The 14,234-nt window shown below is 50.4% G+C and overlaps 1 protein-coding gene across 1 annotated transcript in view; it reads right to left on the bottom strand.

The window, feature by feature from the left end:
• Positions 1-943: 943 nt before the first annotated feature.
• Positions 944-14,234, bottom strand: part of BMP6 (bone morphogenetic protein 6) — a 160,246-nt gene continuing 146,955 nt past the window's right edge. The window contains exons 5-7 of the mRNA XM_073877558.1: positions 3,496-3,572; positions 2,580-2,690; positions 944-2,483 (exon numbers count right to left, since the gene is read on the bottom strand). Of these exons, the coding sequence (XP_073733659.1) occupies positions 2,334-2,483; positions 2,580-2,690; positions 3,496-3,572 (338 nt within the window). The 3' untranslated portion in view covers positions 944-2,333. The remainder of the gene's footprint in view (positions 2,484-2,579; positions 2,691-3,495; positions 3,573-14,234) is intronic.

The raw sequence follows: 14,234 nt of genomic DNA, 5'->3' as shown, positions 1-14,234 counted from the left end.
TGACTTCTTAATAATGTGTTGCTTAGTAGCTTGGAGCAGATCTAAAAACAGAAACCCCACACCTCTGGAAGATACCTCCATATCCACCCCTGGCTTTGCTGTTTCTGTTAATACTCCTCTTATGGCGAGAGGTCAGCCATAATGAAGGCAGTGGTACTTCTGACACGTGCCTGGGTAAGAGAATGCTGGTGCCATAACCTCGTGTGTGTGCGCATGTGTCTGTCTCTCTCTCTCTCTCTCTCTCTCTCTCTCTCTCTCTCTCGATGCTTCTGTTATCCCATGGCTGGAAGACTTCTTGTTAGGTCATCACGAAGACTTGATGTCTCCCACAGAAAATGTGGGCATGGGAAGTTCCACAAGGCTTGTCCTGACTATTCTGTTAACTCCTAGAACAATTCTGGTTGTTGTCACCTGGGGCGAGAGGGCTTAGGTGAGCCTTCCCAGGCCTGGGTATCGGAACCAGGGAGGCCCCCCAGCTGGAAGCAGCTTCAGATCCTGCTTCTGGGTAGTTGTTCTAGAGGCTTACTGTACTTTGTCTGCCTCGGAAGAGGTCAACTCTGTGTGTGTGAAGAGTGGGATCCAGTTGGCCTCAAGACCAAAGACTGAGCTAGGCAGGGCTGGGTCAGGGCTGACTCGGGCCCCATTACCGCCCCTGCCAGCACCCTTGTCAGCCACGCCATCCTAGTTGTTAAGCAGTTTTACTGTCACACTTGAAAAGAAGCACCCATCGGACTAGGCTCCCTGCGGATACGTACCTGTGTGTTCTTGGCCATCAAGTTACTTCTCATCATAATCCCTCCCTTCCCAACGCTCTTCGCCCCACTTCCCATGCTCGGGGTGGGTGCGGTCAGTGGACACACGGTCACTGGGGGTGGGACCCTGAGAAACAAGGTCCCTTCTGCTGCCTGCAGCAGAAGACAACAGAGCAGGGTCTCGGCCAGTCTCTGCCTTAAAGGAAATCTTTATTAATTATGTATGGTTCACAGATGGTCTTTTAAAAACCCCAACTTTCTAGAGAAGCACAATCCTCATGAGTGGCTTCAGCTTTGCATCATGAGTCTTGTATTAAAAGAAAATCCAAGTGGTACAATTTGTTTACACTATGATACTTTCTAAATAAACTTTTTAAAAAAAAAAAAGTCTGGTCTTTCCTTAAATGTTACAGCAAAACAGATATAAAATAGACAATAAATTATAGTTTATATTTACAAAAAAGCTGTAAGTGCAAACAGTTTTAGATCATAAATGTATTATTTAATCAGTTTAGTATGAAATTGGCTTCCTAGTACATGATCGTGAAAAAGACACTTTAAAAATATTCTACGATTTCATCTGAGTCTTCCTTTCTACAAGAGAAAACTGGGATTTGGGTTCATAAGGGCATGCCTATCCAGACCCTCTCCTGGCGGTCCTTCCCCATTTTGTTTCCTTTGCTGGACCTAACCCCGCCACTTGGCATGCTGTCAAGGAAAAGGCATGGAACCATTTTACTGAAATAGGTGAAATATTAGAGCCGGCGTTCCTGGAGTGAACGTGCTTTTCGGAGAGCCATCCCAAAAGAGAAGAGGTGCAGCACTGGTTTCCCGCGGCGCCCGGCTAACGTGCCTCCCCGGCCTCCCCGCAACACCCGCTCGCTCTACTTTGGGTGCTAGCAAGGAGAACAGCTAATGGGGGGGTAGGGACTGAGGTGTGGAAATGACACGGTTGGTTTGACCGAAATGACTGTATTTTCACACGGACACAACTCCAGCACAAACGCTAAGGGCAGGGGCGGAAAGAAAAGGCACTTCACGGAGCCCCCGGGTCGGCCCGGGCTGCTGCCCCTGCTTGAACCTGCCCTGCGCCGAGGCCGTCTGTGAAGGGAGGCATTTCCGCCCAGTTCCCGTTGTCTATATAGATCTACCTCCGACGGACACTACAGAACCGGCTGGTACTTTAGCCAAGAGTACTCTTACTCCTTTAAGATTATTTTCCCTATTGACTCACTAACACCACAAATAGCTTGGTCTAAAGCTAAAACTAATTTTGGTGGGCTCTTTTTTGGGGGGGGTTAGGGGGAACCCTTCAAAGTTACGTTTCTGTAGTTCCCAGACTTCATACTACAGACATCCAAACCCCGCTTCCTGCAGACCAGCAACTGCCCACGTTATCTACCGTGTGAGCAAATTCTTAACGAGGCCCTTTAAGTTCTTCCTTGGGCAGTAAGGCACCAACCAGCCCAGGGCGGCTTCAAAGGCTTGCCTCCCCCTTCGCCGTGCTTCTGAATGTTTTTTAAGGCAGATGTCATCTGGGAACCCAAGGCCATATTTGTGTCCCCAGCAACTGGTTTCGAGTTAGTGGCATCCACAAGCTCTGACAACCATATTCCTGTATTTTTTCAAGATGACATTCGAGTTGTCATCAAAGTAAAGAACTGAGATGGCGTTTAGTTTGGTTGGCGCACAGCATGGTTTGGGGACATACTCAGGATTCATAAGGTGAACCTGTTGCAAAACAGAAGGGGAAAGGCACCGTTAGAAGCCATACCTGGTCTCGGCTTACTCCTACCTCTAAAGCGAAAGGGGTCCCTGGGAGCTCACCAGCGTCTGCACAATTGCGTGGTTCGTTGCGTTCATGTGCGCGTTGAGTGGGAAGGAGCATTCTCCATCACAGTAGTTGGCGGCGTAGCCCTTGGGTGCGATGATCCAGTCCTTAGGTGAAAGCAAAAGGACCCCACATGTGATCAGCATACACTCCTTACATCATCTGCGTTCCAGGAATCCTGTGACAATGGACTCCTCACACTGGACAGCTGGGCAGGCAGGCCCAGGGAGGGCACGTTCATGTTCTAGTGGCAAAAGCTAGGGGGTGAGCCTAGTTCATCTGGCTCCAGAGTGCTCTCCCCCTTCACAGGCCCACAAAGCCTTAGCTGCTACCCACTTGCGAGGCCTGGAAGCATAGGGGGCTGGCTTTAGGCACCCGGACCCAAAGGAGCCTCAAGTACGCCCTGTCATCATAACACCATCTGCATATACAAACTCGATTTCCTATCACTTGTCACCTAGAATTCGCTTCTTATAAACTAGTGGTGGCTCTCAGGTGTGGGGCTAACCATTTGTGTTCTTCTAGGTAATTTGGGTGAGTCAATGTATAGCCATTGGATAACTGTTAGATCAGTTTCTCCAACCCTTTCTCAAAACACAAACGCCAAAGTCCATGCCTCATGGATTCTGAAAGAATGGAGGAAGAGCGCTGGGAACGTGGGACTGATTCTGAGGTACACGGAACTTGGGAACCTGGCTCCCTGGGAAGATGTAGGGGTGGGGGGGGCGGTGCTGGTCCACAAGGAGCCTGGTCCTTCCTCTGCCTTCCTCCAGAAGCCCAGGCATCCGGAAGAGCTCCCAAGTACCTTCACATGGGAATCACCTCGGCCCTAAAGCTCAAGTTCTTCGAGGACAGCCACTGCCATGAAGATGGGAAAGGACATTTGTTCCCGTTGTTGTCCAGAGAACTCACCTGCCAGCCCAGGTCTTGGAAGCTCACATAAAGCTCATGCTTCCTGCAGGCCGTTTTCAACTCACTGCTGTTGTAATCTGTCGGAGGAGATAAGATGCGCCCATTAACTCATTCATTCTTTCATTTAAATACTGACATGGGAGGCTTTGCCGTGGGCCAGGCCCTTTATGAGGCTCACGACAGCAGTGAACAAGGCCCCTGATCAACATAAATGTGGGCACCAAACAGCTCCATCAGGTTCCGTGGCTCCCAGGTCCTCACTCACACCATCTTGTTCACTCTGGGGTGCATGCTGGGCAGACTGGCACACAATGTCATCACTGAGCTGAACGGACTCGTGAGCAACACATGTGCACTGTGAGCCCCTGCTGTATGCAGGGCCTGTGGGAGAGGGTACACCAAGGGGCCCTAAAACACCCCTTGGGCTCCTGACTTGGAAGACATCGTATTCACGGTACAAGACAACTATACCAGGCAGGATTTGCTATAATGCACACAGGACAGTCTTGAAGCTGCACAGGGGCCGTGAGGGTAGCTGGGTCAGGAAAGCATCCTGAAGGAAGGGTAACGGAGTGGCGCCTACCTAAGAGGGAGTCAGAGACAGAGGGAGACCCTGCAGCAGAGCTGGCTCTCTCTCCAGCATTGGTCCCCAGGCTCACTTCCAGGGTTGAGCCTTTGACCTGCACCAAAGCAACGAGTCCTAGGACAGTGGTGTCCTGTGAGAACCCCCCAAAGCACGTGTAACTCCCCTGTGTGATGCAGGAGCCGTTAGCCTGTCCCAACCTAGAGGAATGGGAGGGCCCAGGTTCATTTAGGCCCAACTGGAGCAGCTCTTCTGTGAGGTGTCCTCTGCTAGGCAGCACAGGGAATTGGAAAATAAGTGACACGAGGCTTGCAGCCTCGAGGGACTGAGAGAACCAAAGGGGTGGTATGAGACATGGACACAACTAACGCAAATACACAACAATGCGGACGCTATGGGCCAGTGTTATGGAGAAGTCCCGCTGGGAGTTCGGAGAAGAGTCAGTTAAGGTGGGAGCGAGAGGAAGAGCGAGTGGTCAGGTGGAATGAATTTAAGGATATGTGAAGATGAATCAATCAGGTGAGATAAAGCTGGGGAAATGAATGGCCTAGAATGCCAACCAAAATGATGTGGACTTTCTACTAGAGGCATTAAAGTAAGCCTGTGAAGAAGGGGTTTGAGCCAGAGAGGGATATGTTCGGAACGATGATTCCAAAGGATCAACCTGGTAGTGGTGTTACAGAGAGATGAAAAGGAAGACTCCAGAGAAAGGTTCTTAATCTACAATGGACTTTGACGGATACAGGTCACGGGCATGCCACCCTTGCCCTTTTAAATCACATAGCCAATTACCTAATTGTTTAAAGCCTATTTGCACTAGGTTTCTGTTACTTGTACTCCTGGGCCTCTTGGCACTGAAGTAAGACAAGACATGCGGATCTCACGAGTTTGTGAGGCAAAGAGACAAACAGTACTGACGCAGCTCAGTCACCTACCCTGGGAGGAGAGACAGGCTACCTTTTTAAGGTGATTTGCTCATCCTAAATTTGTTCATTCTCCCTTCTTGGCTTCTTCAGCTTGCAGAACAACCCGAGCTATAATTCCAAGTACTCAGAAGAAGTGACTGCAAAGCCACACTGGAGGGAAATTTTCACAATGGAGGGCACTGAAGACTCTCAGTAAAAAATGAAAACAAAAACAACCCATAAACCACCACCACCACAAAGCAAGACAAAAACCTTCTGCTAAAAATAATCCCTCAAGAAAACATCAAGCACACAAAGAAACTATCCCAAAAGGAAAGTTAGAATAAGAAAAAACACAGGGACCACAGGCAAGAGTAGTCTCTGAGTGCAATTACAAAAAAGAATACATAAAATAATGGAAGAGATAAAATAAGAAACAGAAACCCTAAAGCAAGGACATTATGGAGAAAAAAACATCATAAAAGAACAGGCGGACATGAAAGGGAACGAAATGGAACTTTATAAAGTTCTACTGAAGGTAAAAATGAAATGGATGGGTTAAACATCAGATTAGACACAAATGAAGAGAGGAATGGAGAACAGAACAACGAATTTGAAGAAATGTCCCCAACTATAGCCCAGAGTGCAGAGGCTCGAAAACAGGACTCTCTCTCTATATAAAGAGATAATGGAAGACAGAATGAAAAGGCCAATGAATTTCTGAAGAGAATATTGGGGGAGTAATCACTGAATATAGGGATGTGTGGGAATTTTCTAGAAGTGAAGAAAAGCAATCATCTTTATTTTGGAAGGGCACAGTGAGTCCTAAGCAGAGTAAATAAATTCCTATCGAGCCACACGTGGTGGAACTGTAGTACATTAAACGTAGGGAAATTCTTAAACGCTATCAGAAGATAGAAAGAAAATTCACCACAAAGGAACACAAGGCAGATGGACAGCAAACTTCTTTGCAACAAAAATCTATACCATATGAAGTTTAATACCATAAGAATGATGCCATCAACCCAGAATTCCATACCTGGCTGTGGTGGATATTTTCTCGTGTGGGCTACCCGGCTTCCAGGAACACCTCTCATGTGGAGAATTCCTATATGGAATTCTGGGGATATAGGAATTCCTATATGGAATATGGGACAGGAGGGAATCAAGTCCCCATCTCCCATCAGAGGGCTCCTGCCTTTGTCCCCTGGATGCTGAGTACAGGCTCTTGACTTCAATAAAGCCGTGCAGAAGCCCCCACCTTTGAGGGAGTGACCCCAAGGGGAAACCAAGAATGGGTGGCATGGCAGCAAGTGTCCCAGGTGATGGCATCCAAACCACATCGTCCTTGTGACCAGGTCTGAGCTGGATCACTTGATTCCCTGTGTTTGGTTCTCCAGCCTTCTTGTCGGTTGGATGGGTTCCTGATATGCTTATTTTTCATTTTAATTCGAGTCTGCTTCTCTTCCCATGTAGTCAAGAAGGGCCTTGGTGGGCTAAGTTATCACTCAGTAGTTAGGGGATAGGGAGTGCAGGGTGCGAGGGGAGGGGTCACCATCTATAGGGCTTGGTGGACCCCTCTCTCCGGTAAGGTGTCTTCTAAGCAGAGACCTGCAGGAATGTCAGGAGCAAGGCAGGAGGCTCTCTGGGGGAAGAATAATCCGCATGGTGGGAACGGTAAATGTGAAGGCCCTGGGGTGGCCTGTTGTAGAACAGCCTGGTGAAGGCCACTCTGTGTTTATTAAAAAGCCCTATCTTCTTTCTACCCGCTGGGCACACGGCTGGTGGACGTTTGCCATTGCAGTTTGGTGTGGCTTAGCCCCACCATGCCCGTGGGGACATGGGAGGTGCGCGCTCGCGGCCCTTCTGACCTCGCCTGCAGCCCTCTGGCCTTGCACCTCTACCTCTCCCGCCAACAGCAAGTCTGAAGACCCCACGGCCCCGGTTCCTTGCACTCTTGAAGTGGTCCTGGGTTAGATGATAGGTTCTGTCTTCCCCCTACTTATAGTATCCGTCCGGAATTTTCCCTGCCCGACCTCAGTTGGCTTGGGTCCCCACAAAGTAAACGTCCCCCCAAATGCCTTCTCTGTGCTGGGGACCATGATCTCCCAAAGTCCAGCTTGGAATCGTTAGCCCTGTGAAAGGCAGGGATTTCTGGGATACCTTTCCTTCCCAGGTCGGTGGACACGGGCAGTGTGATATAATAAGATATATTATATCCTGGCAGAGCTAGAAAAACCATGAAATTGCCTGACACTTCCAACTCTTGTTTCCCTCCAGAGGTTCAGGATGGGGGCTAGCCACCAGGAAGACCAACCAAGATGGCCCAGCAAAGGACTCGGCTTCTACCTTCATGAACAGTTCTAGCTGTCTGTGAGCCTCCTGGGAACTGGACTCTCTTAACGCTCATCAAAAAGAACTTCCTCGGTAAGAACAGCCATTTCTTTTAGAGCTAGACACTGGCATTTTTGTTGTTAAGGAGAGATCGGGGCCAGAGAGAGGAAAGGGGGGGTGGGGATGCAACTCTCCTGCTTTTCCTCCTACAGACACTTTGAAGCTGCACTTAGGTTTCCTTATGACTCCATGTTCCGTGCTGGCAGAGGGCATATAAATATTTGTGAAGGTCAGTGCTCCTCAAAATACCTGTGTCTGCCACTCAGGGGTCAGTGCCCTGGGTTCTACGGTGGAATTACCCTGCCACACACTGTTTTGTTTGTTTTTTTAAGGACTGACAGATTGCAGAAAAACATTCTCCCACCCTGGCCCCTTGATACTTGTTTAGATGAATGGTCTGGATAGAGCCAGTGACAGGAACACATCCCCTTCAGTGGGGATAAAGGAAGGCAACATAGCTTTGTCCAAATGGGTTCACCAGTCAAGGGGAAGGCAGAAAGAAGAAGCCATACTGCTGGACATAGGCAACCAACCAACCAACCAACCAACCAAATAAGCAATAGGCCGGAGGCCGACACAAACATCCCAGAGGGCAACTGTCCTCCGTCTGACTCACAGGTGGCCTGAGTCGGCACCAGGAGACTCACCAGGGAGTGGGAGCACCATCTCAGACCCTCAGGCCAGAGTCCCCTGGCACCCGGCTGAGTCTGCAGACTCTAGAACTTGAGACACAGAGGAGAGGCGCACATACAGGTGACAACATCGCCCTCTTCACACACGAAGCCTGTCTTGGGCCACCCGGGATACAGACATGGTGAAGGCTTCAGGGAATCTGACTTTTTCAAAGTTGAACACAGAAAGTGCCATCTGGCTTCCACTCATTCAGTGGGATTCTTCGGCCTAGAGCAGAAGGCGGGCAAGTGCCCAGCCACCCGGCAGGGATTCAGGCCCAGCCTGACCAGGCCCCGGGTGGCTGTCCTGAGTACCTGGACAAGCAGGGCCCAGCCATAGGTGGGTTGGGGTACAAAATACTGTTATCACATGACAAAATCGAACAATCATGAAAACCCCCAGGGTTCATTTCTCCCATACCCAGAAAAGGGCCGCTCCCTAGTCTACTTTCAAACAGGAGAGACACATTTTCCCTCGCCATAGATTTTCAGGCTTTGAAAGCTTCAGAGGCCCCACCCTGGGGGAAGGGGAGCACCTTTAAAGCCCCCAGACGGCCCTGCCTGTTTGCCCCTCAGTGAAGATCCTTCGGCAAAATCCTCCAGGCTCTGTGGTGGGAAAGGCCCGGTCCCCGGCAGAGGTGAGGGCGAGTAGGGCCGGGTCGGGGAGGCCAGGCTGCGGTGCGTGGTGTGTTCTCTGTAAGCTGCGGTTCTTCCAACGCTTAGTCAAGGGACGTCTGCCCCTTGCCCAGGCCTCCTGGATCATTAAACCAGTGGCACAGAAACTATCACGTCCATTCCCAGTGGCCCAACTGGCGGCCAGTGCCACCACCCACTTGGCACTGCAGCCGCTGACACGGGGCACCAGCGTGGTGCCATCAATCATCCAGCTGGGAGAGCAACATCGGCTCCGCAGACAGGTCGCTCCGGCGGTGTCGCTCTCCCCGGGCCCGGCGTGTCCCATATCTGACATCCTGGCTAATGTCGGAGCAGGCGCACCTCGCTGGTGTACGGAGGCAGGTTTACCGGGAGCCCAGCAGACAGGCAGGAGGGGAAGGTGATCACGCGGGGACTTCTTGTAAGGACAAGAAGTGTCCTTACACTTCTGACACTCATTCCCACATCCGAGTGTCCCGCTGGGAGGGGACGGGGGTGGCTTTCCCAGCGGGGTGGGCCACTGGAGGTCAGTGCTGCGGGGCCCACCGCACACAGCTCTTCGCTGACCCTCTTGCCAGTGCTCGGCCCCTTCTTCCTGCCCCTCGAGGTCCCCGCTTCACCTCCCAGGGCCTGTCTCACCTCCTCAGGGCCTCCCTGTCCCCAGGCGGCAGCCCCGTGCACCGCACATCTGTTCTGTCCCGACCACCAGGGGCACATCCCATCCAGCATTCCTTGCAGGCGCCTCTTGAAACTCCCCACCCACAGTGAAGCACAAGGGAGCCATAGGCTGGGAGGGCTCAGGCCCGGCTGCTGGCTTACTTCTGTAGCCAAATGGCTACCAGGAATGAAACACGGGCGCCCGGGAGAGTCCCAGGGGAATGAGTCCTGGAGGAGAAGGCACCGGCGCAGCAATGATGCTGACTTGCAGGGCAGGCAGCGAGCAGGAAGGCTACATGGGCCTGCTTGAGGAGTCCATTGAGGGGAGAAAGGGCAACAAAGGACAAAGTCAAGGCAAGCACAAGAAACCAGGTGTGAGGGAAGGAGGGAAGGGGGCCGGTGGCCACCTTGCGGGCCAGGGTTTCTGCAGAGGGGCTACACGGCTGTGCTCTCCCGACCCCCGCAGGCTGGCGACCCTGCTCAGTAGACCACACAGGGGGCAGCTGCTGGGGACAGTGAGGCATGCTCCACACTGGGCTCCCAGTTTTTCTGAGCCCAGGCTATGGAGTCTTCCCAGAGGAAACTCGTTTCCCTTCTCTCCTAGAATGACGGAGCCAAGTACAACACCCAGCTGTTGAAAGGGCACCTCCGTCTCCCCTGATCTCTCCACATCTCCCAGCCTTCTCAGCCCATCTCATCCAAAACGAGTCTCTGGCTCCCCCTTAGCCCATGGAACCAACATGGCCATTGGGCACATGCTGGAGAAAGCCCAGCTCCTTGTGCCCCGGACACTGTGGAACCACACTGAGATTTTGAGTTCTGATGTCAATAATCTCATTGAATGCTGGGGGGCGGGGAGCTTGATTTTCAGAATTTGGATTTTGTTAACAACCTGGATGGTTAGACTGAGAGGCAACAGGGAGGTCCTGTTCTTTTGTGAGGCCGGGATTTCAAGATCTCCTGCGTCATTTAAGTTGGGTGGACTTTGGCCTTTTCTCAGCCTTTGTCTTGATTATCAAAGAATACAGAGATTAAGTATCTTGAAAATAAGACAAAGGCTTCTCTCAAAGACTGAACACTAAGACTCCCTGCACTTTAAGTACCTCTGCCCTCCCTGTTCCCTCCTGGACTGAGTCTCCTGGTCCCCAGCACCCTCTCGGGAGTTGGTGGTAGTTGGTGAATTATTCAGGCCTCTTACCAACTCCTGTTTATGCCTCTCTATTACTGCCTTTCAGCATTATTGGCCATTAGTATATTCATAAGGGGTAAACCGAGGGATGGGGTAGAAGGGAACCTATCACTCCTTGATAACGTTTATCCCAAAGGAGCTTAATGGCGAATGAGTCAAGTATTATAAATACGGAGTTTGAAATGATTCTAACTTTTGAACCACTAACGCCATGCCTGTCCACCACAGCTGTGGAAAATTAAAATTTGATTTCATTTAGAAAGCCCTGAACAAACCTCTACCTCTTGACCAAGACATCTGGAAGCCAAGCAGCAGGCCCTAAAATTTTAATTTAAGATCAAAACGACAAATGACAATTTCTAATTCCTTTGAAGAACCATAAACAGCTAACTCAAAACCCTGACCCAGATCCATTCTTCTCAAGCTTTGGATGTCCACAGAGGGTCAGCTCACTCAGCATTGGCATGCCAACCCATGGACGCACACGATGACCTAGTGGGGACACCTGTCAGGGACTAAAAGGCCAAATAAACATTGATCTGTCAGGATGAGGCCCCCAGCCTACTACTGACTGGTGTTCCCTGAGGTCTACAGCAAGATTTCATGGTCATCACAAAGTTCCCAAACCACTGTCTGGCCAGTTACCTTTCTTATGCTGGAAGCATACTGACTGGTCCTGGGAAGTTCAAGAGATACAACAGCTAAACTATCAACAAGGTCAATAGCATATCTAAATGTACCAGAGCCACACTCCCCCCTTCCCCAGGATCCTTAAAGACACATGTTTGGGTGGGTTGGAAAGAGGTAGAAGGAGAAAGGACTCTGAAATGTTAACACACAGCATCGGAAGCAACAAAGGACTCATTCCAAAGGACAGAGAGGGTCATAAGGACGCGATGGTTCGCAGATGGTTGGCAGAGGTGCGTGGTGGCCACAAAAACATCAAGGATGAAAGAGGCCGGAAGGTCGTCTAATTCTACATGAACTGTTAAAAGTGGCAGAAAAGTTCCCAAACTGTCATCTGCCAAAACAAAGAGCAATTCCAAGTCACAGGGCTGGCAGCCAGCAGGTTGACCTGGCAGAGAACCTCAGACTCCCCAAATGACTTGACATGGTATTAATGACTCCCTCTGCAGCGAGGTCTTGGAAAGATCCGAGAAATTAGCACAATGGGCATCTCAAGCCCCACCCCCCCCGCCACCTCCTGCGATGGAACCATCCCTCAAGGCCATTTGTGCACAGCCCTGGTGATGAGCCGGCCAGGTGGTGTCACAGGCCCCCAGAAGATGAAGCAATGGACCCCGAGAGAAAGCTACTCTAGAAGAGGGTGGACGGAAGCAACCAGAAAGACCAGCACATGAGAGCTAATGGACCCGAGGGCAGGCTGTCCCAGGGCAATAGGCTAGTAGAAACGGAGACCGAGAAAGAACTGCCGGATTCACTGGAATCCCCAACAGGGCTGCACAGCACGGCTTGGACCATGATTCCTAAAACATGTGCAAAAGCGATAAACAACACTGTCCAGATGATATCCGAGCCCACTGGAGAAGGGCGACACAGCCAACATCCATTATTCACTGGGAACAGACAGCTGCAGAGAAGCAAGAGCAAGTGAAAACCATCCAGGGTGCCTTCGATCCAAACCCACACTTCAGTGCATGTGTTTGCAAAGTCCGGCTTGAAGGCCAAGTACAGATGTGAGAGCAGATTCTGGTGGGGAGGAGGTGGGGTGGGGGCTCTTGGCGTCTCCCTCATGGTGGACTTGCCCTGCCGGCCCAGGCATCTGCAGCTCAGTTCCAAAAATAGCCCCGTATTTCCCTGCCATGTTTCACCCTGATGACAGGCAACTTGATGGATTGTGTTCACTTCTTTGCCCAGATGCAGGATGGTCTCTGATGGGCTTCCGGTGGTGGTGGTTTCAACGGAGAAATATTAATTCCCTGGGAGCACTCTGTGGAAGAAGGGGGGCAGCAGAGGCAAAGTAATCTCTTCCTTCAAACTTCCAGATGATTTGCAAAGGGAAAGTCCTGCCTGGAGTCACACCAGAGACCACAACGTTTTTGTCTTGGCCGAATCTACCTGGTCCATGGAGGCCCGGCAACATCCGGTCCCAGACTGGCCTGGAAAGAAAGCACAAACCGGACGACCCATTTCTCTGGGGAGGGGGCCGTCTCTCAGGAATTCCCTTCTCCAGGAGCAACCTCTTCCATTGTCTGTCTGCTCCCATTAATGGCAAGAATAAATAAGGAAGAAAATGCCAAATATATAAAGTAGCACTTCAGTGGGCCTAACCTAACCAATTTCTCGGACCAGCCTGAGAGGGTCTCTGAAGCTAGTAAGAGGGAAGAAGGATCCTTTTTGGTAAATACTTTCTTGGTGGTGGTGGTGGTGGTGGGTGGGGAGGGGGTTCTGGGCCTTTGAACAGGTGAGGCTAGGGGTACCTGTCATGAACTCTTTTGTCCTAGTACCACCGGAAGGAGCAAAGCATCTTTGCAAGTACTGGGTTGGGAGGTAGGGGTGGGAAGACCAAGGAAAAGCAGATACACTTGCCTCTTATTACACATTCGATCAACTTTAATGCTCATGTTTAATTGAAACTTATCAGGTTGAAAAAAAAAGTGGAAAGGGACTTGGAAGAGAATAATTGGATGACATGGGTAAAACCAAAATCAGAGACATGTTTTCCTAATTACAAAATCTGGTGTGTGTACTTGGGGGAGGGGGTGTTGAATAAATCAAGTGAAATTTCAACTTTAAAAAGCAATCCACATTTCAAGAGCTGCCTTCATGTCTGGGGCCCTAGCACCAAAGTGACCACAGTTCATTAATGAATTGAAGCCTACCACACCAGCAGCCTCCATCATCATGCCCTGAAGGAAAACACAGAGCAGGCTTCCTCTGAAGTGAATAAAGGAAAGCAATCATTTCTTCTTCTTCTTTTTTCTTTTTAAAGCCCAACTGTTTCCAGCGGTAAACACGGGAACACCCACACTGTGCCATGCTTCCAAGAAACACCAGGATGACAAAAGCAGCAAAATGTCACCTCACACTGGGTGGTAGGTCCTCAAGCTCCACAGCTAAGTTACTCGTAAGAGAAATGGCTTAAGTCAGAACCTAAAATGGAGACACTTCTTCCCAAAGAGAAATTGAGTATTCAGGGAAGTTGCATGAAGTCTTTCTGGCCACTGACGACGACACTTTTAAACAGTCACCTGGAAGAACCAATGCATCTTCCAGAAGCACTGTACATCCTTTCCAAGGGTCCTAACATACACCCTCAGAAGCTGCTTCCTTCAACTGGATGCAACTTGTCTTTGAGCATTATTAGGGACCGGATCAAATACTTCTCATGTAATCCCAGCAAATCTACCAAGTGTTAACCATCCCCACCTAACAGATGAGTAAACTGGAAGCTGAAATGGATTTGCCCAAAGTCACGAGTGCACGGCCTCAGCCTGGCTTTCTACTAAAGCTACAACCATGACAGAGAGGTTCTCTTCGGAAGCTGAGGTTACCAAGGGGGATAAGATCCTGGGACGACCGCTGCCTGCCTTACCACTATGCAGACCTGGTCTTTCTGAGAATGCCACCAACAAGGGAAAATAGAAGAAGAGAAAGCGAGATTCCTAACACCATGTGAGCCCAGGAATCTAGCCAGGCGTACAGCTAGAACCCTCGACTTCCCA

This window comes from Callorhinus ursinus, unplaced genomic scaffold (assembly GCF_003265705.2).
Source record: "Callorhinus ursinus isolate GAN/ISIS: 27379988/994484 unplaced genomic scaffold, GSC_fseal_2.0 scaffold26, whole genome shotgun sequence".
NCBI classification, from domain to species: Eukaryota; Metazoa; Chordata; class Mammalia; order Carnivora; family Otariidae; genus Callorhinus; species Callorhinus ursinus.
Note: the sequence above shows the minus strand (reverse complement) of the source record. Positions and strands in the feature narration are given on the sequence as shown.